This window comes from Psammomys obesus, unplaced genomic scaffold (genome assembly GCF_907164565.1).
Source record: "Psammomys obesus unplaced genomic scaffold, mPsaObe1.curated_primary_1811, whole genome shotgun sequence".
Lineage (NCBI taxonomy): Eukaryota > Metazoa > Chordata > Mammalia > Rodentia > Muridae > Psammomys > Psammomys obesus.
The window spans coordinates 5,049,528-5,064,884 of record NW_026596034.1 but is presented as its reverse complement, the minus strand read 5'-3'; the positions used below and the strand labels follow the sequence as shown (position 1 = coordinate 5,064,884).

The window sequence follows — 15,357 nt, the reverse complement described above, 5'->3', positions numbered from 1 at the left end:
CTGCCTCTGCCACCCCAAGTGCTGAGATTAAAGTCATGCACCACTACACCCCATTAGTAAACAGGAATTTTAAAAAGGGAGCTCAAAGCCATTACCACAGTGTAACTGTTCAGCATGCTCACTCAAGGTTGGGCAACTGATTGTTCTCAGGAGCAAGAACAAACCTGGCAAGATGAAGAGACATTTACTCTCCTGGAAGGCAGGGTACATGCTCACTGAGCTCAGACAGCAGGGTTCCCAAAATGAGGAAGGCATGTAGTCAGACTGTATGGGTGGAAACCCAATGATGATTCCTCTGTGCAGTGCTAAAACACTGCAATGTTTCCTGGAAGATAAAAGATGGGCTACTCTGATAAATTAGGAAGAGAGGGGACCATTCAAAAGCAGTAGGATTTGCTGGGCATAGTGACACATGCCTTTAATATCAGCACTCAGGAGGCAAAGGCAAGTGGATATCTTTGAGTGCAATGCCAGCCTTGTCTACAAGATGAGTTTCAAGACGGCCAGGGCTACAGAGACCCTGATTTTTTATTTATTTGTTATTGTTGTTGTTTGGGTTCAGTTGGGTTGGTTTTCTTGAGACAGGGTTCCTCTGTGTAGCCCCGGCTGTCCTGGAACTAACTCTATAGAGCAGCCTGGCCTCGAACTCAACAGAAGTCCATCCACCTGCCTCTGCCTCTCAATTCCTGGGCTATGGTACACTCGGCTGTTGTTTGTTTGTTTGTTTAAGAAAAGGGCTGTGGAACTTGTCTTAAGCAAAAAGTAACTTAGCCTATCAATATAAAGGAAGAGAATCTGAACTTGGGAAATACACCAGAAGAGGTTCCTCAGCAATACAAAAGAGAGATGTAATAAAAAATTGACAAGACCTAGTGTGTGAGGTAGGTGATAGTATTATGGACCCGACCTTTGAGAGAATAAGAGTTTGTTTTGACAGGCATGTTTGGGACTTTACTGAAAGTTTGGGCCTGGAAGTCCAAAGTCTGGGCTATGGTGTGAATCTGACAGGTGTATAAAAATTAATTTTATTCAGCCATACAAGTGATACTCTCCAGGGAGAGCATGGAAGAGGTTGAAGGATAGACCCTTGGAGATGTCCAATGTTGAGTAACAAATGAATCCTGTGAAAGGATGGTTAGCAGAAATGGAACATATTCAGCAAGATTGGGAGCTGCGGATAAGCCCAGTGAGGGGCCCTTGGAAGCGTCGGTCATAACCTTAATCAGAGCAAACTCAGTAAAATGGTAGAGGCAAAGGGTAGACCTCAGTGAGTTGCTCAACTTGAGGACACTATATAGGGATGTTAAAGATAGAACAAACCCAAGCCAAGCTTTAACTGAAAGAAGGGAAAATTGTGATGTGAGATCCAGATAAAGTAGATGGTATTTGGGTAGCCATGCAGTCCTCAGGGAAAGAGGATCCAAGCAAGATCTTGTGTTTAGTGAAAGTACGGGAAAGGGAATCGGATAAGAAAAAGACTGGAATAGAGTTGTAAGGGTCCACCTGCAATGGTGAATCACAAGTGCACAATTTCTGCATTGCCCACTCTTCAGCCATGTGTAGATAGGTGTTGTCATCACCCAAGTACAATTGGTCCATGAACTTGTGGTTACTTCTTAATTGGGTGATACATTCCTTAAAAGTTGGATTGATGTTACGGAAACTCTGAGTCTTAGGATTCCAAAAATAAAACTCTTGAGACTTTGTTCTTCCATGCAGGGCCTAGCTTTGGGGCTTAGCTTTGGGGCTTGAGGTAAGCCAAGGAGCTGCTAATGCTATGGATCTATAGAAGGGCAAATAGCAAGTATGGAATGGCTGGGCTGAAAGTGCAGTGCCATAGTCACCAAAAGTAACAATTTAGACAGTGACAGACTCTTAGTACTTCGTCTTTAGAATGGTTGATACATGAGTCAAATGATATGAATTGCATAAGCTGTCATGTCATTACAAAGAAGTGTGGATTTATGGATGCTTTTTTGGCCAAGATTTGAGAACAGCATTTTAAAAGAACTCTTGGAAGATAGAGCCAAAATTATGACTGTAAGGTGACTAGGTGGAATAACTTTGTTTATAAGCACAAGCCATCTTAGTGATTTTTACTTGGCACCGTCATGGTTTAGCAAACTCAAATAATTAACTTTCTTGTCCTGTTGCAGCAGAATACACAAATAGAGCCAACAGGGCGCTTGGAGTCCAGCAGTCAGGACAGGCTCACAGCACTGCAAGCAGTAACAAACTTTGGTGCTCCAGCTGAAGTCTTTGACTCTGAAGGTAAGTGTTTAGAACCACAGGTTGCTAGAAACTGCCCTTCCATGTCAACACTAATTAACCTAATGTCTGCTACAGGAAAATGTTGGCCAACTGTGTTCAGAGACGAATAGAGCATAGCTATACTGTTGGCCTTAACTGGAGTAGAAGCTAACCAAAGCAGAGCCTAGAGCAAACACAGGTTGTCTTTGTTTTCTTCAGTGTCTTTTTTTTTTTTACCACACAGAGGCTGAGGTGTTCCAGAGGAAGCTTGATGAGACTACAAGATTACTCAGGGAGCTCCAAGAGGCACAGAATGAGCGGCTGAGCACCAGGCCTCCTCCCAATATGATCTGTCTTTTGGGTCCTTCTTACAGAGAAATGTACCTTGGTATGTTTGTCCCAGTGATGGCAGGTAGAGCAGGGCTGGGTGCATGAAAGAAAGGCTTCCAGCAAGTGGCAGTAACTATAGAGTAACTACAGTGAACACCGTGTGAACTTTGGCGCTCAAACTAAGTCTACACGAATGAAATCCTACATGAATGTAAGATTTCTGCATTTATGTGTTTCCAGTTCTTTATAGGATTTTTGTTGTTGGTTTTTGGGGGGTTGTTTTTTTGGTTGTTTGTTTTAATTATGAGAGGCTAGGTAGATGTTCAGTTGGCAAAGAGTTTGCCGTGAAAACATAAGAGCCTTAGTTTGGATCCCCAGCACGGGAAGGTGTAGTGGCGTGCATCTCCAACCTCAGTGAGAGGGTGGAAAGGGCAGATCCCTGGAGCTTACTGGTCAACCTAATTAAGTTAGTGTACTTTAGGTTCAATGAGAGACCCCATCTCAAAAAATGAGATGGCAAGTAACTGAAGAAGACTACTCTTACTGACTTTTAGCATCCCTACGCATGTGCACATGCTCACAAACATTCGACAGATACACTGTGTACATGTACACATCTAGGTGGCAGACACTTAAAATTCCAGCCCCTGTGGGGCTGAGGCAGGAGGATTGCTGTGAATTCAAGGCCACCAAGGGCTTTATAGTAAGACTCTTTAAAAGAAAATGTTGCTGGCAAGTTGTGGTACATGTGTTTAATCCCAGCACTTGAGAGGGAGAGGTAGGTGAATTTCTGAGATCAAAAGACCAGCCAGAACAAGTTTCAGAACAGACAGGGCGACACAGAACAACCCTGTCTCAGGGAAGGAAGGAGGGAGGGAGGGAGGGAGGGAGAGAGGGAGGGAGAGAGGGAGGGAGGGAGGGAGGAAAATGACTAAGGAACCATTTCGGTATCTTGACCTTATCCTCCTGTTTTTCCTAGCTGAACAAGTAACCAATAACCTTAAAGAACTCACACAGCAAGTGACTCCAGGTGATGTTGTAAGCATACATGGAGTCCGAAAAGCAATGGGAATTTCTGTTCCTTCCCCCATCATGGGAAACAGCTTCGTAGATTTGACAGAAGGTAGGTGCTCTGTTTCTGTGGGTGGGAGACTTTTGTGAATAAAAGGAAAATCGACCCTTTTCCTTAAAATAACTTTAAGGACCCTTGTCTAGTTTGGTTTTGCTTTGTTTTAATTTTTGAGATTAACATACAACGTAATGGTTTTTGTCATGGCATCTTTTAGTTTTCTTTCCATCTTGTTTAAAGATGGATTAATAGATGTGATACACTTGTCAAAAGCTGCAGTGATGACTTAGTGTAAGGCTTCTCCTTAGCTATGAGTATGGTGTGAAGGGCTGGCAGCAGCGGTTTTCCTGGATGCCAGCACAGTGGGACAAAATGCTGAGTGCTATGTTCTTCCTTCAGAGTGTGAAGAACCTAAGGAGACCAGTACTGCTGAGTGTGGGCCTGGCAGGAGCTGAACTAGCCTGGTATTTGATTATATTATGTATATATTTTTTCATCCTGAACCTGGAGGTGCTTTTCAGAAGATATTAACTATTTGTAAATTGTGTTTTAATTAAGCTTTGGAACAGTTCCTTTTAATGTTCCAGAGATTGGACTTGTATTAGGAAATAAAGCTGAACCTGGGACTGTGTGCCTCGCTGGCGTGTCAGCTGAATTGCCCCTTGCCTTACTCTGATTTGGGTCTAAGGATGGACGCCTGGAACACACACACTAACCATTTTCATGATCTTCTTTCAAAGGAGTAGGTCCTCAAAATGTATTAATTCTCCCACTTTTCACATTTACCACATTCATTATAAGCTGGTAGTTGTAAGAGCTGCCTTCCCAAAGCTCATCTGAATGATTCAGAAAGTAGTCTTGTGAGCAGGCCATTCTGATGGCCTCACAGACTACCACTAGTACTGGTCTGGTTTAACTGACAAGACTCAGCTTTTTTATTATCATGTTGTTGGATGTGTGTTATGTTTATATGGGCACATCCATGTGTGCCGTCATCATCATCATTATTGTTATTATGCAAATATGGGACATGCATGTATGCCATGGTGTATGTTTAGAAGTCAGAGGAAAACTCTGAGAGGGGATTGGGTTGGTTTGGTTTGGGTTTTTTTGTGTTATTGAAACGGGGTTTCTCTGTGTAGTCCTGGCTGTCCTGGAACTAACTCTGTAGACCAGGCTAGCCTCAACTCAAAGACCTGCCTAGGAGATTCATGGCGATAAAACATGCCTAGCAGATTTTTTTTTTATTCTCCAGTTACTTGGAGCAAAAGGATACACCAAATAAGATGAACCAAGTCATCTTTAGTCATATTAGAGTCTAGAGCTTAAAAAAGAGCTTGCTTCTGCTTCATTTCCCAAAGGCCGCCTGTGTTTTTCTGTGCCCCTGAATCATTTCTCTTTTCTGAATTACGAAGGTCAAGTGACCAAGCAGATTAAGTAGGAGACCATGAGATATGTCCCCTTATATTGTATCACACATCACTGGGCTAAGATGATATAACCTGTTTAAATAGCGAGCTGGGTATGGCAGCTCATGCTTGTAGTCCCAATACTTGAGGGACTAAGACAGGAGAATTGCTATGAATTTGAGCCCAGCTGAGCTATATAAGACCCTGCCTAAAAAAAAAAAAGTGGGGATGGGAACGCTGGAGATATGACTCAGCAGCTAAGAAAGAGCACGTACTGCTCTTGAAGGGGACAGAAGTTAAGTTCTCAGCGTCCACATTGCTCAAAACTGCCTGTAAGCTCAGCTCCAGGGGATCTCAGCTCTGGCCTCCTGCAGGCACTAGCACTTGTGCACACCCACTTCCACACCCAGAACCTAGTTTAGTGAGCAGATCTAGCACCCTTACAGAGCCTGTCTGCAAAACATCCAGACAGAAAGACTAACATTAGGGCCTGGAGAGATGGCTCAGTGGTTAAAAGCATTAACCACTCTTCCAAAGAACACCCAGGTTCAATTCCCAGCACCCACATGGCAGCTCATAGCTGTTTCTAACTCACAGATCTGACACCTTCACATAGACATACATGTAGGCAAAAGACCAATGCAAATAAAATAAAAATAAATAAAACTTTAAAAGAAATTTAATATTAAGCAGGAACAAGGACTGTAAAGGAAAGTTGTTTCTCTCCAGAAATTAGAGTGACTTTTTCGTAGACCGTCATTGTAATAGAATAAAAAAGTCAACTTAAGTATGTTTATATAAAGTCTTTTTAGATTCTGATTTTAATAGAGAATATAGTTTAGGGGCTGAGAGGCATAGGTCTGTTGGTGGAGTGTTTGGCTAGCATTCGTGATCATGGTGAGCTGCAGGCGGAGGGTGGCTCAGTTACTAAAGTTCATGTACAAGCCTGATAGCCTGAGTTTGGGTCCCCAGAGCCCAAGTAAAAGAAGGCTGGCTGCAGTACCTGTCTGTAATCTCCACACTCCTAGCGGAAGAGAGGAGGTGGAGACCAGAGAATCTAGCAGAAGCAGAAAACTGGCTCAAGGTAGAAGATGAGGACTGACACCCAAGAACGTCTTCTACACATGCAAGCCTGAACACACAAGAACATGCATACACACATACGCAAACACACAAACAAACTGGCTATTGTGGCACATGTCTGTAATCCTATCACTCTAGGTGTAGACACAAGAAGATTCAGCCTGGGTTATGTGAGACCTTGCCTCAAATATATAACCAGTTCTTCACCCAGTGATCTACTTGGCATGAGTCAGCTCCTGAAGACCCAGAAATACTTTAATTCAATTCATGTTTTTCAGTTGTTGGTCGAACATATAAAAAGGACCCAGGCACTGATGATTTATGAAAATGAAACAAAACACTGAGACACATGTTACTGGTAAATAGTACACAAAGAACAGACCATTAGGTATTTGCTTGTACCCACTCAGCATAGTAACCTGTTATCCACAAAGTAAACAGCAATAATCAGTTTTTGTCAGGAAGTGTCCTTAAGTAAGCCAGAGGACTTGGGTGTTACTATCTGTAGCCAGCAAAGGCCACCTTAGTGGAAATCCTGAAACGAATCCTTGACCCACAGAAGGGTTTGGGGGGAAAAAAAGTTCCAATGATAAGACAACTGTGAAGAAATTACTTGGAAAATTAAAAAAAACAAGTATGTGTACATAACTCCCAAGTGATTTTTTTTTTGTCAGTTACACTCTTTATGACCTAAAAAATAACTTAAAACTAGTCCTAGCACAGTGCTTCATTTGAAAATACAGAAAAATGTATGACTGTAAACTTGAACTAAATTGCTAGAAGGAAAAAGAAACTTGGCTGTTGGAAGAGTAGAAATGTGTCAGCCTCGGGAGGTTTATTCCTGCTCTCGTCTGAACTGCATTGTGACGTCAGCAGGAACTTTCCTAACTCCCCAGGAGAGCTTTGCTGGGAAGCCCTAGCCACTACCAGATTCCTTTGTGCAAACTGAATCGGCCCTTCTTCCTGGGCTGATAAAGCCTCACAGGGCACAGTACAGGCAGAAGGCCCTGTCTCCCTCCCCTCTGCACCCCTGGCTACTCATCCTTGGACCAAAGTCCCAGGTAAACCCTGGTCGGGCACCCTAGCTGCAGCCCTCACATCATTCGCAGACTCCTGTATGCATGATTTTCTGTTCTTCAGGAGGTTCCTTGGTGACTGCTAGCTAAGAACCATGGCATGGTGAAGTTCTGTGGCAGTGGAGTCATTTCCAAGAAGGAGTGGGATGTTTGGTCCTCTCATTTTGAATGGTCTGGAGCACGGGAAGACACCATCTCACAAAGCTGGCTTTTGCCTTGACTTGTCTGAGAACAACTTGGCATTTGTTAAGGGCCTCAATTCACAGGCTAAGGTCCTTAACACGTGTTCTCGCCAGGTAGATTGTACTTGAAGCTATGCAGAGTCAGCTCAGAAGATTGAAGGAAAGACAAGGGGTACACAGGTTGTCCAAGCCTTCTATACAGGCTTTCCCATGGAAAGAAAGCTGGACATAGTAGTGTACATGAGTAATTGAAGCCCCAGGAGACTGAAACAGGAAGGTTGAAAGAGACCAACCTAGGCTGACTCTGTCTCCAAAAAAATAAAGTGCAGACAAAAGAACTGTCATGTTATACATTATTTCTAGAGTTTGATCTTCCTGAACCTTGTCCCAGAAGACTTGCACCAAAAGTGCTTGATTGCAGATCCAAAGCTCTGTTGCTTCTTGCATCTTGCTATGAGCCCCATTTCTCAGAACTCTTTCCCTGCAGCCAAGCTAAAAACTGAACTCTAAACTGACGTTGGACAACAGTCCTATTTACATGTAGTCAGGTGGTTAAGAAAAGAAAACATACTGGAAAGGAGATCTTGTGTGGCATCTAACAGTCAGTAGTAAAGATAAAATTCCCGATAATGACATGTCCATTTCCAATGTAAGCTGGAGATGGTAAAAAGTGACAAGTGTCAATTAGAAGTTTTTCTCAACTGAGACTACCTGCCAATGTTTTCAACTCCATTTGCCAGAATGCCTATGAGAGATTAGCATCCCATGATGGTTATCGATGGGAGGAAGGGAGCCTTCAACCCCACTAGACAGCCTGGCTGAGCCTCTTGTAACCAGGAGACGGTTTGTCTCCCTTTATACGCTGTTCACTGGCCACCAGAGTGGATGTCTGTCTTGGTCATGCACTAAGATCTCTTCCCCAGCACCCTGGGAACAAAGACAGCCTGAAGTAAGCCAGTTATCCAGCTAAATTAGAGCTGCACAGGCTTAAGAGGTTCTGTGTACAACTTAGTAGCTGCTTCAAACAGAATCTGACCCACAGTTCAGAGCCATCCTGTAGTGCAAGTCCAAAGAAGCCACACAGCCATCTGCAGCTGTCATGGGGCTGCATTCTTGACTCCCTCAGGGAAGGAGACTGACCACCAGACACCTCAGTTCAGCCCGAGTCCTTGGAACTTGGCAGTGTCTGTACACACAAAGTAAGTCCGCAGCTCCCCTTTGCCTTTAACATTGATCAGCCCTCGGCACTCACAAGAATAGCCTAGTCCCTGGAGGATGGTGCACGTCTCTTCTGTGACCTAAAATTAAAAAAAAGAGTCCTGTCTTAGAGAGCAAAGGGATGGTTAAGAAGCAGTGTGTCTGTTGTCTGTTCCTGACAGTGATGGCTAGAACAGGACACCTTCTTTGGGGATGGTGTCTTTGCCCCCTGACTCTGCTTCCCAGTGGACTCTTACCTGGATTTTCCCAAGCTCTCCAGTGCTCTCCATGCGGCTGGCAACATTGACTGTGTTTCCCCAGATGTCATACTGAGGCTTCCGTGCTCCAATCACTCCAGCAATCACAGGCCCATGGTTTATACCTTAAGATGGTTTACAGTTAGCCATGTATAGTGACACTAAGGGAGCCCACAGAGGGGTAATGGCAACAAGGGTGCAGGTTTCCTTGGAATTATTCTCCAAGTTATGGTGCCCTTGTGGCATGAAAGATCCCAGCTATCCCTTGTCCATACTCTTGGACTCATTAGCTCTTCCCTATCAATTTCCATTTTTAACAAAAATAAGTAGGCTTTAACTACTTGCCCTTAAAACTGATTATGACTAGTTGGGTTTAATAAGCTTGTTTTATTCTCTGTTTTTAAGATCATTTATTTGCAGCCATGACTTTGGCCCTGCATTGATATAGTTATATATTATTAAATTTTTCAAAGGTAAGAAACTGGTGGCTGGCAAGACTGCACAACAGGTAAAGATGGTACCAAGTCTCATGACCTGAGCTGAATTCCCAGAATCCACACAGTGGGAAGAGAACCAGCTCCTAGAAGTTGTTCTCTGACCTCCACATTTTAGTTTTAAATTTTAATTTTAAATTTTTAATAAAAAAGGAATTAGGGAGGACAGCTCAGTTTGTCACAAAAACATGAGGACCTGAGTTGGATACCCAGCACCCCATTAAAAAGTGTTGACACACCTGTAACCCTAAAACTGGGGATGTGGACACAAGCAAATCTCTTGGGCTCATTGGTCCAACAACCTGACCACATTAGCAAGCCCCAGGTCCCAGAGACAGTCCTGATGCAGCTTGATATACTGGGGTGGGCGAGTGAGGGGGTAGAGGGAGGAGGGAGGGAGGTGGCTATGATCAGGATGTAAAGTGAATAAATAAAATTAAATTTAAAGTAATCAGCTCTTGAGATTACCCTTTGGCCTACATATGTGCATTCATGCACCCACACACATACGTACACATTTTCTACCCCCAAAGGTAACAACATGAGCTTATGCAAGGGAGTGTCAGTGTCAATGATAACATCAAAAGTCTGCTGAAACCTCATAGCCGAGGGTCCAGGACACCCTCCAATCAAGAGGGTGTGCACAAGGCTGAGCTGCCCATTTGTGGCCCTCACCAACTCGGAGGCGGAAGGAATTGAAGGAGTGCCTGTTGATTCCATCCAGCTTGCTCATCAGGGCCATGCTGAACTCCACCAAGACACCAATGTGCACGTGCTGCCGCTCCAGGTCCTGCAGGACATGGATTGCATACCCACTCTATGCAGCCTTGACAGAGCGCAAACACATCCCATGGGGATAGAGCTCCTGCCCCCACCAGGGGTCTCCAGGCTAGGCCACAAAAGTCAGAGGCCCCCTGACACAGCCTTTAGAAGGTGATGGGACTGGGGGAAGGCCTGTACCATTGACTTTCACACGGGCCTGGGGTACCTGGTTCTCATGTCCTGAGGGGACACTGAGCCCTGCGGCGGCCATGTAGGTGCTGCCAATGGTCTTGATCTTCTCCACACCACTGAACTTGGGCTTCAGCAGCAGCTGCAAAACAAACATGGTAGCGTTGGTGCTGAGAAGAGGAAGAAGGCCCACCTTCTCCCATACACAATGCAGATAGCCCAAACATGGCCCCAGCCGTCTGAGCTCATGGCTGCAGGTGAGAACACAGCCCCCATCATTTTCTCATCCCTTTCCTTCTCTGTACTCCGATCCTTTTAAGAACAACCTACCCAGTATCAGTTTCTTACTTAGAGGTAGGTTAGTGTCTCCCACAAAGTTCATCCCAAACTGACTTCTTGAAATGGTTGACAGCATGGGCTTAGCCTGAATCAGAATTGTTCTGGAAGGACCTAAATCTACCTGTTAGCACCTGCCCAGTAAAGATTTAATAAAAGTTAGCTTCTTGCTATTTAATGGAATAGTTTCCAGCTAGTTGGCCTCATGTTTTGTTTAGCTGCTGACAGGACCAAGGATGAAGCCAGAGCCTCACACATAGCTGAGCTTACGTTCTTGCATTGAGTCTCCTGCCCTCCCCACCACAGAGGCGGCAAGCTGCACACCCCTGTGCACCCTGGGCAGGCTGTACCTCGTCAAAATCAGCAATGATCTCATTCAACAGGCGAAGGCACTCCAACCCTTCTTTGTTGACATCGCACTCAGTGTAGAACACTTTGAAATCCGGAACAGATGCGAACATTACACAGACACAGTCATAAGACTGATGGTACCAGTCCTGCAGCAGGCCAGGGGAGAAACAGGATTCTGAGACCGCTGGCCCGGGGGCTCACAAGTCAAGGCCAGGGAGGGGAGGCATCTTGCCCTCAGCCGCTGGTAGACACAGACCTCTGACTTGCAAGCTGCCTTTGCACCCAGCACACTTGCAGGGCTACTGCTGAGTAGCCTAGGCTCTGCCTGAACTGGGCGGCTCTGCCCACAGGCTCCTAGAGTACCCCGCCCTTCACACACCTCAGCTGCCTTGTCACCAATGAAGTGGGCAGCCACGTGCGCTGGCAGCACATTTTCTAGGAGGAGGCGGTTCACATTCTCCATCGTTTCAAACTCCTCGTGCTCCTTCTTAAACTTCTTCTTCCACAGGCAGTCTAAGCGGCAGTAGTAGTCAATCTGCAAACCAGGGAGCCAGTGTCAAACTTGTGACACCACCCAGGGCTGGGACCTAGGGTGCTGGACCAGCTTACCTGCAGTGTTGCCCACCCGCCTAGCCCTGTGCACAACAAGACCAGCCCCTCCGTGAAAGGCCTCTGCCAGGTCTATCAGATCCTAACCCTCCGCAGAGGCTGGGCAAGCATCCTACACACCTGTCTAGACAGCAAGATGAGGGTGGCATAGAACAGCACGAGGTAGAAGTTGATCATGGTCTTCAGGTCTCGCTCTAAACATCTGCTGGGGGAGGGGTCCATCACCTGAGCCCCCAGAGCAAGGGCGTGGCTGTGCATGCTTTGTGCAGCAGACAGGAGCGGATGTGTCCTGAGGGGGTAGGGAGTAAACAGTTGCAGCTGTGCAGGGAAGAAGCCTCAGCAAGGGGACTTCTGGGTCACTCCGGAAGGCCCATCTGCCGAGTGAGGGTCCAAAGGCAGCCAAGAGCTCCCCTTGAGGAGCCAAAACAGCCACTGTAGACCAACATAAGGACCTGGCCAGAGTAAGGCAGATGGTTTCTCTGGGACCTCAAGCTTCTAACCACACGGGATGCTAGACAGCGAAGTCCTTCTCTCAGTCCCAAGCCCTGAGGGCTGCGGAGCCCTCCTCAACCCACAGGAGTGCACCTGCCCAGGAGGAAACAGGCAGTCTGCACTTCTGACATTGGTGACCCAGGCCACAACCCAGAGTAAGTTGGTTCAAGGCTCCCTTCTTATAGCCCAGAAACAGTAGGAGCCTGACTGCCAGGACCTCTCCCAAGAACCCATCAGTTAGCCATGTACACCCAGCTCTGACTGCTGGAGACCTGGAGCCTGAACAGTCACTGTCCATGGAGAGTAGAAACCACACCATTTGCTCAGTGTCTGCTCCAGTGGGTCTGTGGACAGAGATGTACCACACTCTGGCCAGATGCTAGGTCAAAACAAAGCATCTTGCAGCTGTGGGCTAGAGAGGCGCCAACAGATCGGGCCCCACCTGTGTGTACTGTTGGTCTCAGTGCCATTGCCTGGAACATGCCAGCATGGGGAGAGGTTGAAGAGCAGCAGGTAGGCTACCAAGGCCACTGTCAGCAGCAAGGCCTTCAGTTCCAGGCTCATCCGCAGGAAAACAGAGCACGCAATGAAGCCCAGGATGCAGCTGCAGGTGTAGTACTGGGGAGGAGGGGACAATGTCCTGTGTCAGTCAGTGGGAGGCATGCCTGGAGCAGGCTAGCATCGGTTCACTGCCGGCTCCCTCCCTCCTGCTGAGAGGCTCAGGCCAGGTGTCTGTACTACCCTTGGCCCAACGCTCCCCTTTCCAGCAGAGATCAGAACAGAAGCTGCATGGCACTGGTGTGATGGTCACCCCTAGTCTTGCCACTTCTCATGGCCCCTCTTCTTGTCTTGGGCCTCTCCAGGCACAGACTTCGGTTTATGTCAGCTGCCCTGGGCCCAGCCCTTTATTCCTTTAAGGCCTCAACCTCTCAGAGTGCAGGAAAAGTGACCCAAAGAGACCCTCTAGTACACCTGAAACTGATCTGCACTCCCTGCCTACCCCACAGCTTAGAGCTAACAGACAAGACCCAGTTTCCCGTTTTCCTGGGATTGGGGCAGGCAGGGAACAAGCTTGGCTGCCCAGACCTTGCCTTCTCCATGTACACTAGGAGACACTAGGCTCAGTATTCCTCTCCACAGTCTCAAGACTCAGACTTCAAACCATGAGCTCTCCACCCTGGCCAGACAGGCCCAGTAAGAACAGGAGCCCAAGAGGACTGAGCCAGGGGCTCAGTGCTGGGTGAAGCCAGGATGAGCGTTCTCACCGGAAGGAGCTCACGCGGGATCCCAACTCTGTTCTTTGCAGCCAGTGGGCTTGTCTCATTGTCTCCAGGATGCTCTAGGCCTGCTTTAAGTGTCAATGGCTAAGGGAAGACAGTTTGCCATTAGAGTATATCCTTGGACTCAGACCTGCCAGGCCCAAGGGAGGTGACCCAAGACAACTATGGGCACCAAAGGCACCCTGAGGCTGGGTGCTAGGCTCTCTGCTGAGCCCAGTGAGTGGCCATGTCCACAGCAACCACCAGGTATGGAGTACCTGGGGAGGAGAGGGATATAGAACAGACGTGCTGGAGCAGCAGCAGCCCAGGGCAGGCATGGGAAAAGGCTGGGACCAGCCCCCTCAGGATTCCCCTCTTTCTGGACCCTAAGAGGGGGTCATGAGAGCACACTCCCAAAACTGCAGCATGCAGTATCAGGGGCACAGTGGAGGAGACCTCTGCTCCAAAGGAAGGAGCGAGCATAAGGCAGGGGTGAGTTCCTACACCAGTGCATGATGTGGAGCAGAGGGCAAGTCTTGTCCCTTACTGAGGAAAATGAGTCCAAAAGAGTGGGAAGGAGGAGCTGGCTCCCAGCACATACCTGTAGAGTTGCTGGGTGCCTCGAGCCCTTCCTGGAAGGGTGAGCACCTCTAAGCCCGCGCTGGGGACCCCACAGATCACTGCAGAGCTATGCAGGGGTCACACCAGATGGAGCTGTTCAGGTAACAAGACTAGGATTCTAGAATCTGGGTTTCCCAGGCCAAAGACAGTCCCTTTCCCCTTGGCTATACCCTTGGCACACAGCCCTGCTAGGGCTTTGCTGTCCTGGCCCCAAAACTCACCATGTTGATGATGGCGACAGTCAATAGGCTGCCAAGAGTCAGAACAACCAGGGCCAGCCTGAGCAGGGGCTGCGTCTCCACACTCTCCGAGATGGCCCAGAGTGTGCCTCGGCTTGGAAAGCACCTCTGTGGAGAGGGACAAGTCATGCAAAGCAGCAGCTGGGACAAAGGACAGCCTTACTCAGGAAGGATGGATGGTACTAACCAGCCTGGGAGGCTGGGGACTTAGGGACAACCTGGAGGGACTCAATCAGCCCAGAGGTTAGACTAGGCACCCAACCGTTGCCCAGAGCAAGACTGCTAGGGATGGACAGGCCAGAGGGATGAGGAGGTGTCCACTGAACTCGGGAACCCACTCACCGAGAACTCAGTAGCAAAGCAGAAGCTTAGAACCAGCCCCAAAAGGCAGGCCACCAGCCCAAAGGACATGCCCAGAGTTGCCATTCTGGAAAGGAGGGAAAATGTGAGTCCAGGTCCCTTCTTCCAGGCCCAGTGCTCCAGCTTGTGGTCATCTGTCCTTCCCCCAGTGGATATTCTGCATCCAGCAAAGGATTCCTTTGTCCCAAATGTCCCACAAACAACCCATGAAGATCAAGGCTGTCATCAAGTCCCCCTAGGGACCACGTTTCTAAGACCTGAGTCTCATCATGAACCTCTGGAACCATGTCAGACACATAAAACACAAAAGCATCTGTACAGGGGGCTCAGTGGTTAAGAGTACTTATTGCTCTTGCAAAAGGATCCAGGGTTGGTTCCCAGCACCTACAGGTGGTTTCCAACCATCAATAATAACTCCAGATCCAAGGGATCAGACACCCCCTTCTGACAGCCTCAGGCACCAAGCAGCCTTGTGGTGCAAATGCACACATGTAGGTAAATACCACACATAAAAAAAATTAAGCATCCATTTATGATTTTTTAATATTAAATACTTAAAATTAAATGTATTTAATAAAATAAATAGTATTTTATTTAGTTTGGTTTTGATACAGGGTCTTACATCCCTGGTTGACCTGGAACTTGCTATGTAGACCAGGCTGGCCTCAGACTTGTAGTGGTCCTCTGCCACTGAGTGCTGTGGAATCACAGGCCTAGGTCACCATACCTGGTTGCTAGTTAGCCCGTGTGTGTGTGTGTGTGTGTGTGTGTGTGTGTGTGTGTGTGTGTGTG

At 47.3% G+C, this 15,357-nt stretch overlaps 2 protein-coding genes across 4 annotated transcripts in view; one reads left to right on the top strand and one right to left on the bottom strand.

The window, feature by feature from the left end:
- The window catches only part of Brd7 (bromodomain containing 7), a 33,810-nt gene extending 26,073 nt beyond the window's left edge, over nucleotides 1–7,737 (top strand). Inside the window, exons 14-17 of one of the 3 annotated variants that reach the window (XM_055620905.1) lie at nucleotides 2,157–2,271; nucleotides 2,495–2,638; nucleotides 3,560–3,703; nucleotides 7,282–7,737. In XM_055620905.1, the coding sequence (XP_055476880.1) occupies nucleotides 2,157–2,271; nucleotides 2,495–2,638; nucleotides 3,560–3,703; nucleotides 7,282–7,307 (429 nt within the window). In that variant the 3' untranslated portion in view covers nucleotides 7,308–7,737. Of the gene's footprint in view, nucleotides 1–2,156; nucleotides 2,272–2,494; nucleotides 2,639–3,559; nucleotides 3,704–4,048; nucleotides 4,281–7,281 lie in introns of those variants that run through there. The other 2 variants (XM_055620904.1, XM_055620903.1) reach the window with 2 other exon arrangements.
- Adcy7 (adenylate cyclase 7) overlaps nucleotides 6,379–15,357 on the bottom strand; it is a 38,392-nt gene continuing 29,413 nt past the window's right edge. The window contains exons 16-26 of the mRNA XM_055620902.1: nucleotides 14,548–14,632; nucleotides 14,188–14,313; nucleotides 13,352–13,450; nucleotides 12,529–12,704; nucleotides 11,715–11,883; nucleotides 11,365–11,520; nucleotides 10,985–11,131; nucleotides 10,336–10,440; nucleotides 10,023–10,137; nucleotides 8,854–8,978; nucleotides 6,379–8,697 (exon numbers count right to left, since the gene is read on the bottom strand). Coding sequence (XP_055476877.1) covers nucleotides 8,551–8,697; nucleotides 8,854–8,978; nucleotides 10,023–10,137; nucleotides 10,336–10,440; nucleotides 10,985–11,131; nucleotides 11,365–11,520; nucleotides 11,715–11,883; nucleotides 12,529–12,704; nucleotides 13,352–13,450; nucleotides 14,188–14,313; nucleotides 14,548–14,632 — 1,450 coding nt within the window. The 3' untranslated portion in view covers nucleotides 6,379–8,550. The remainder of the gene's footprint in view (nucleotides 8,698–8,853; nucleotides 8,979–10,022; nucleotides 10,138–10,335; nucleotides 10,441–10,984; nucleotides 11,132–11,364; nucleotides 11,521–11,714; nucleotides 11,884–12,528; nucleotides 12,705–13,351; nucleotides 13,451–14,187; nucleotides 14,314–14,547; nucleotides 14,633–15,357) is intronic.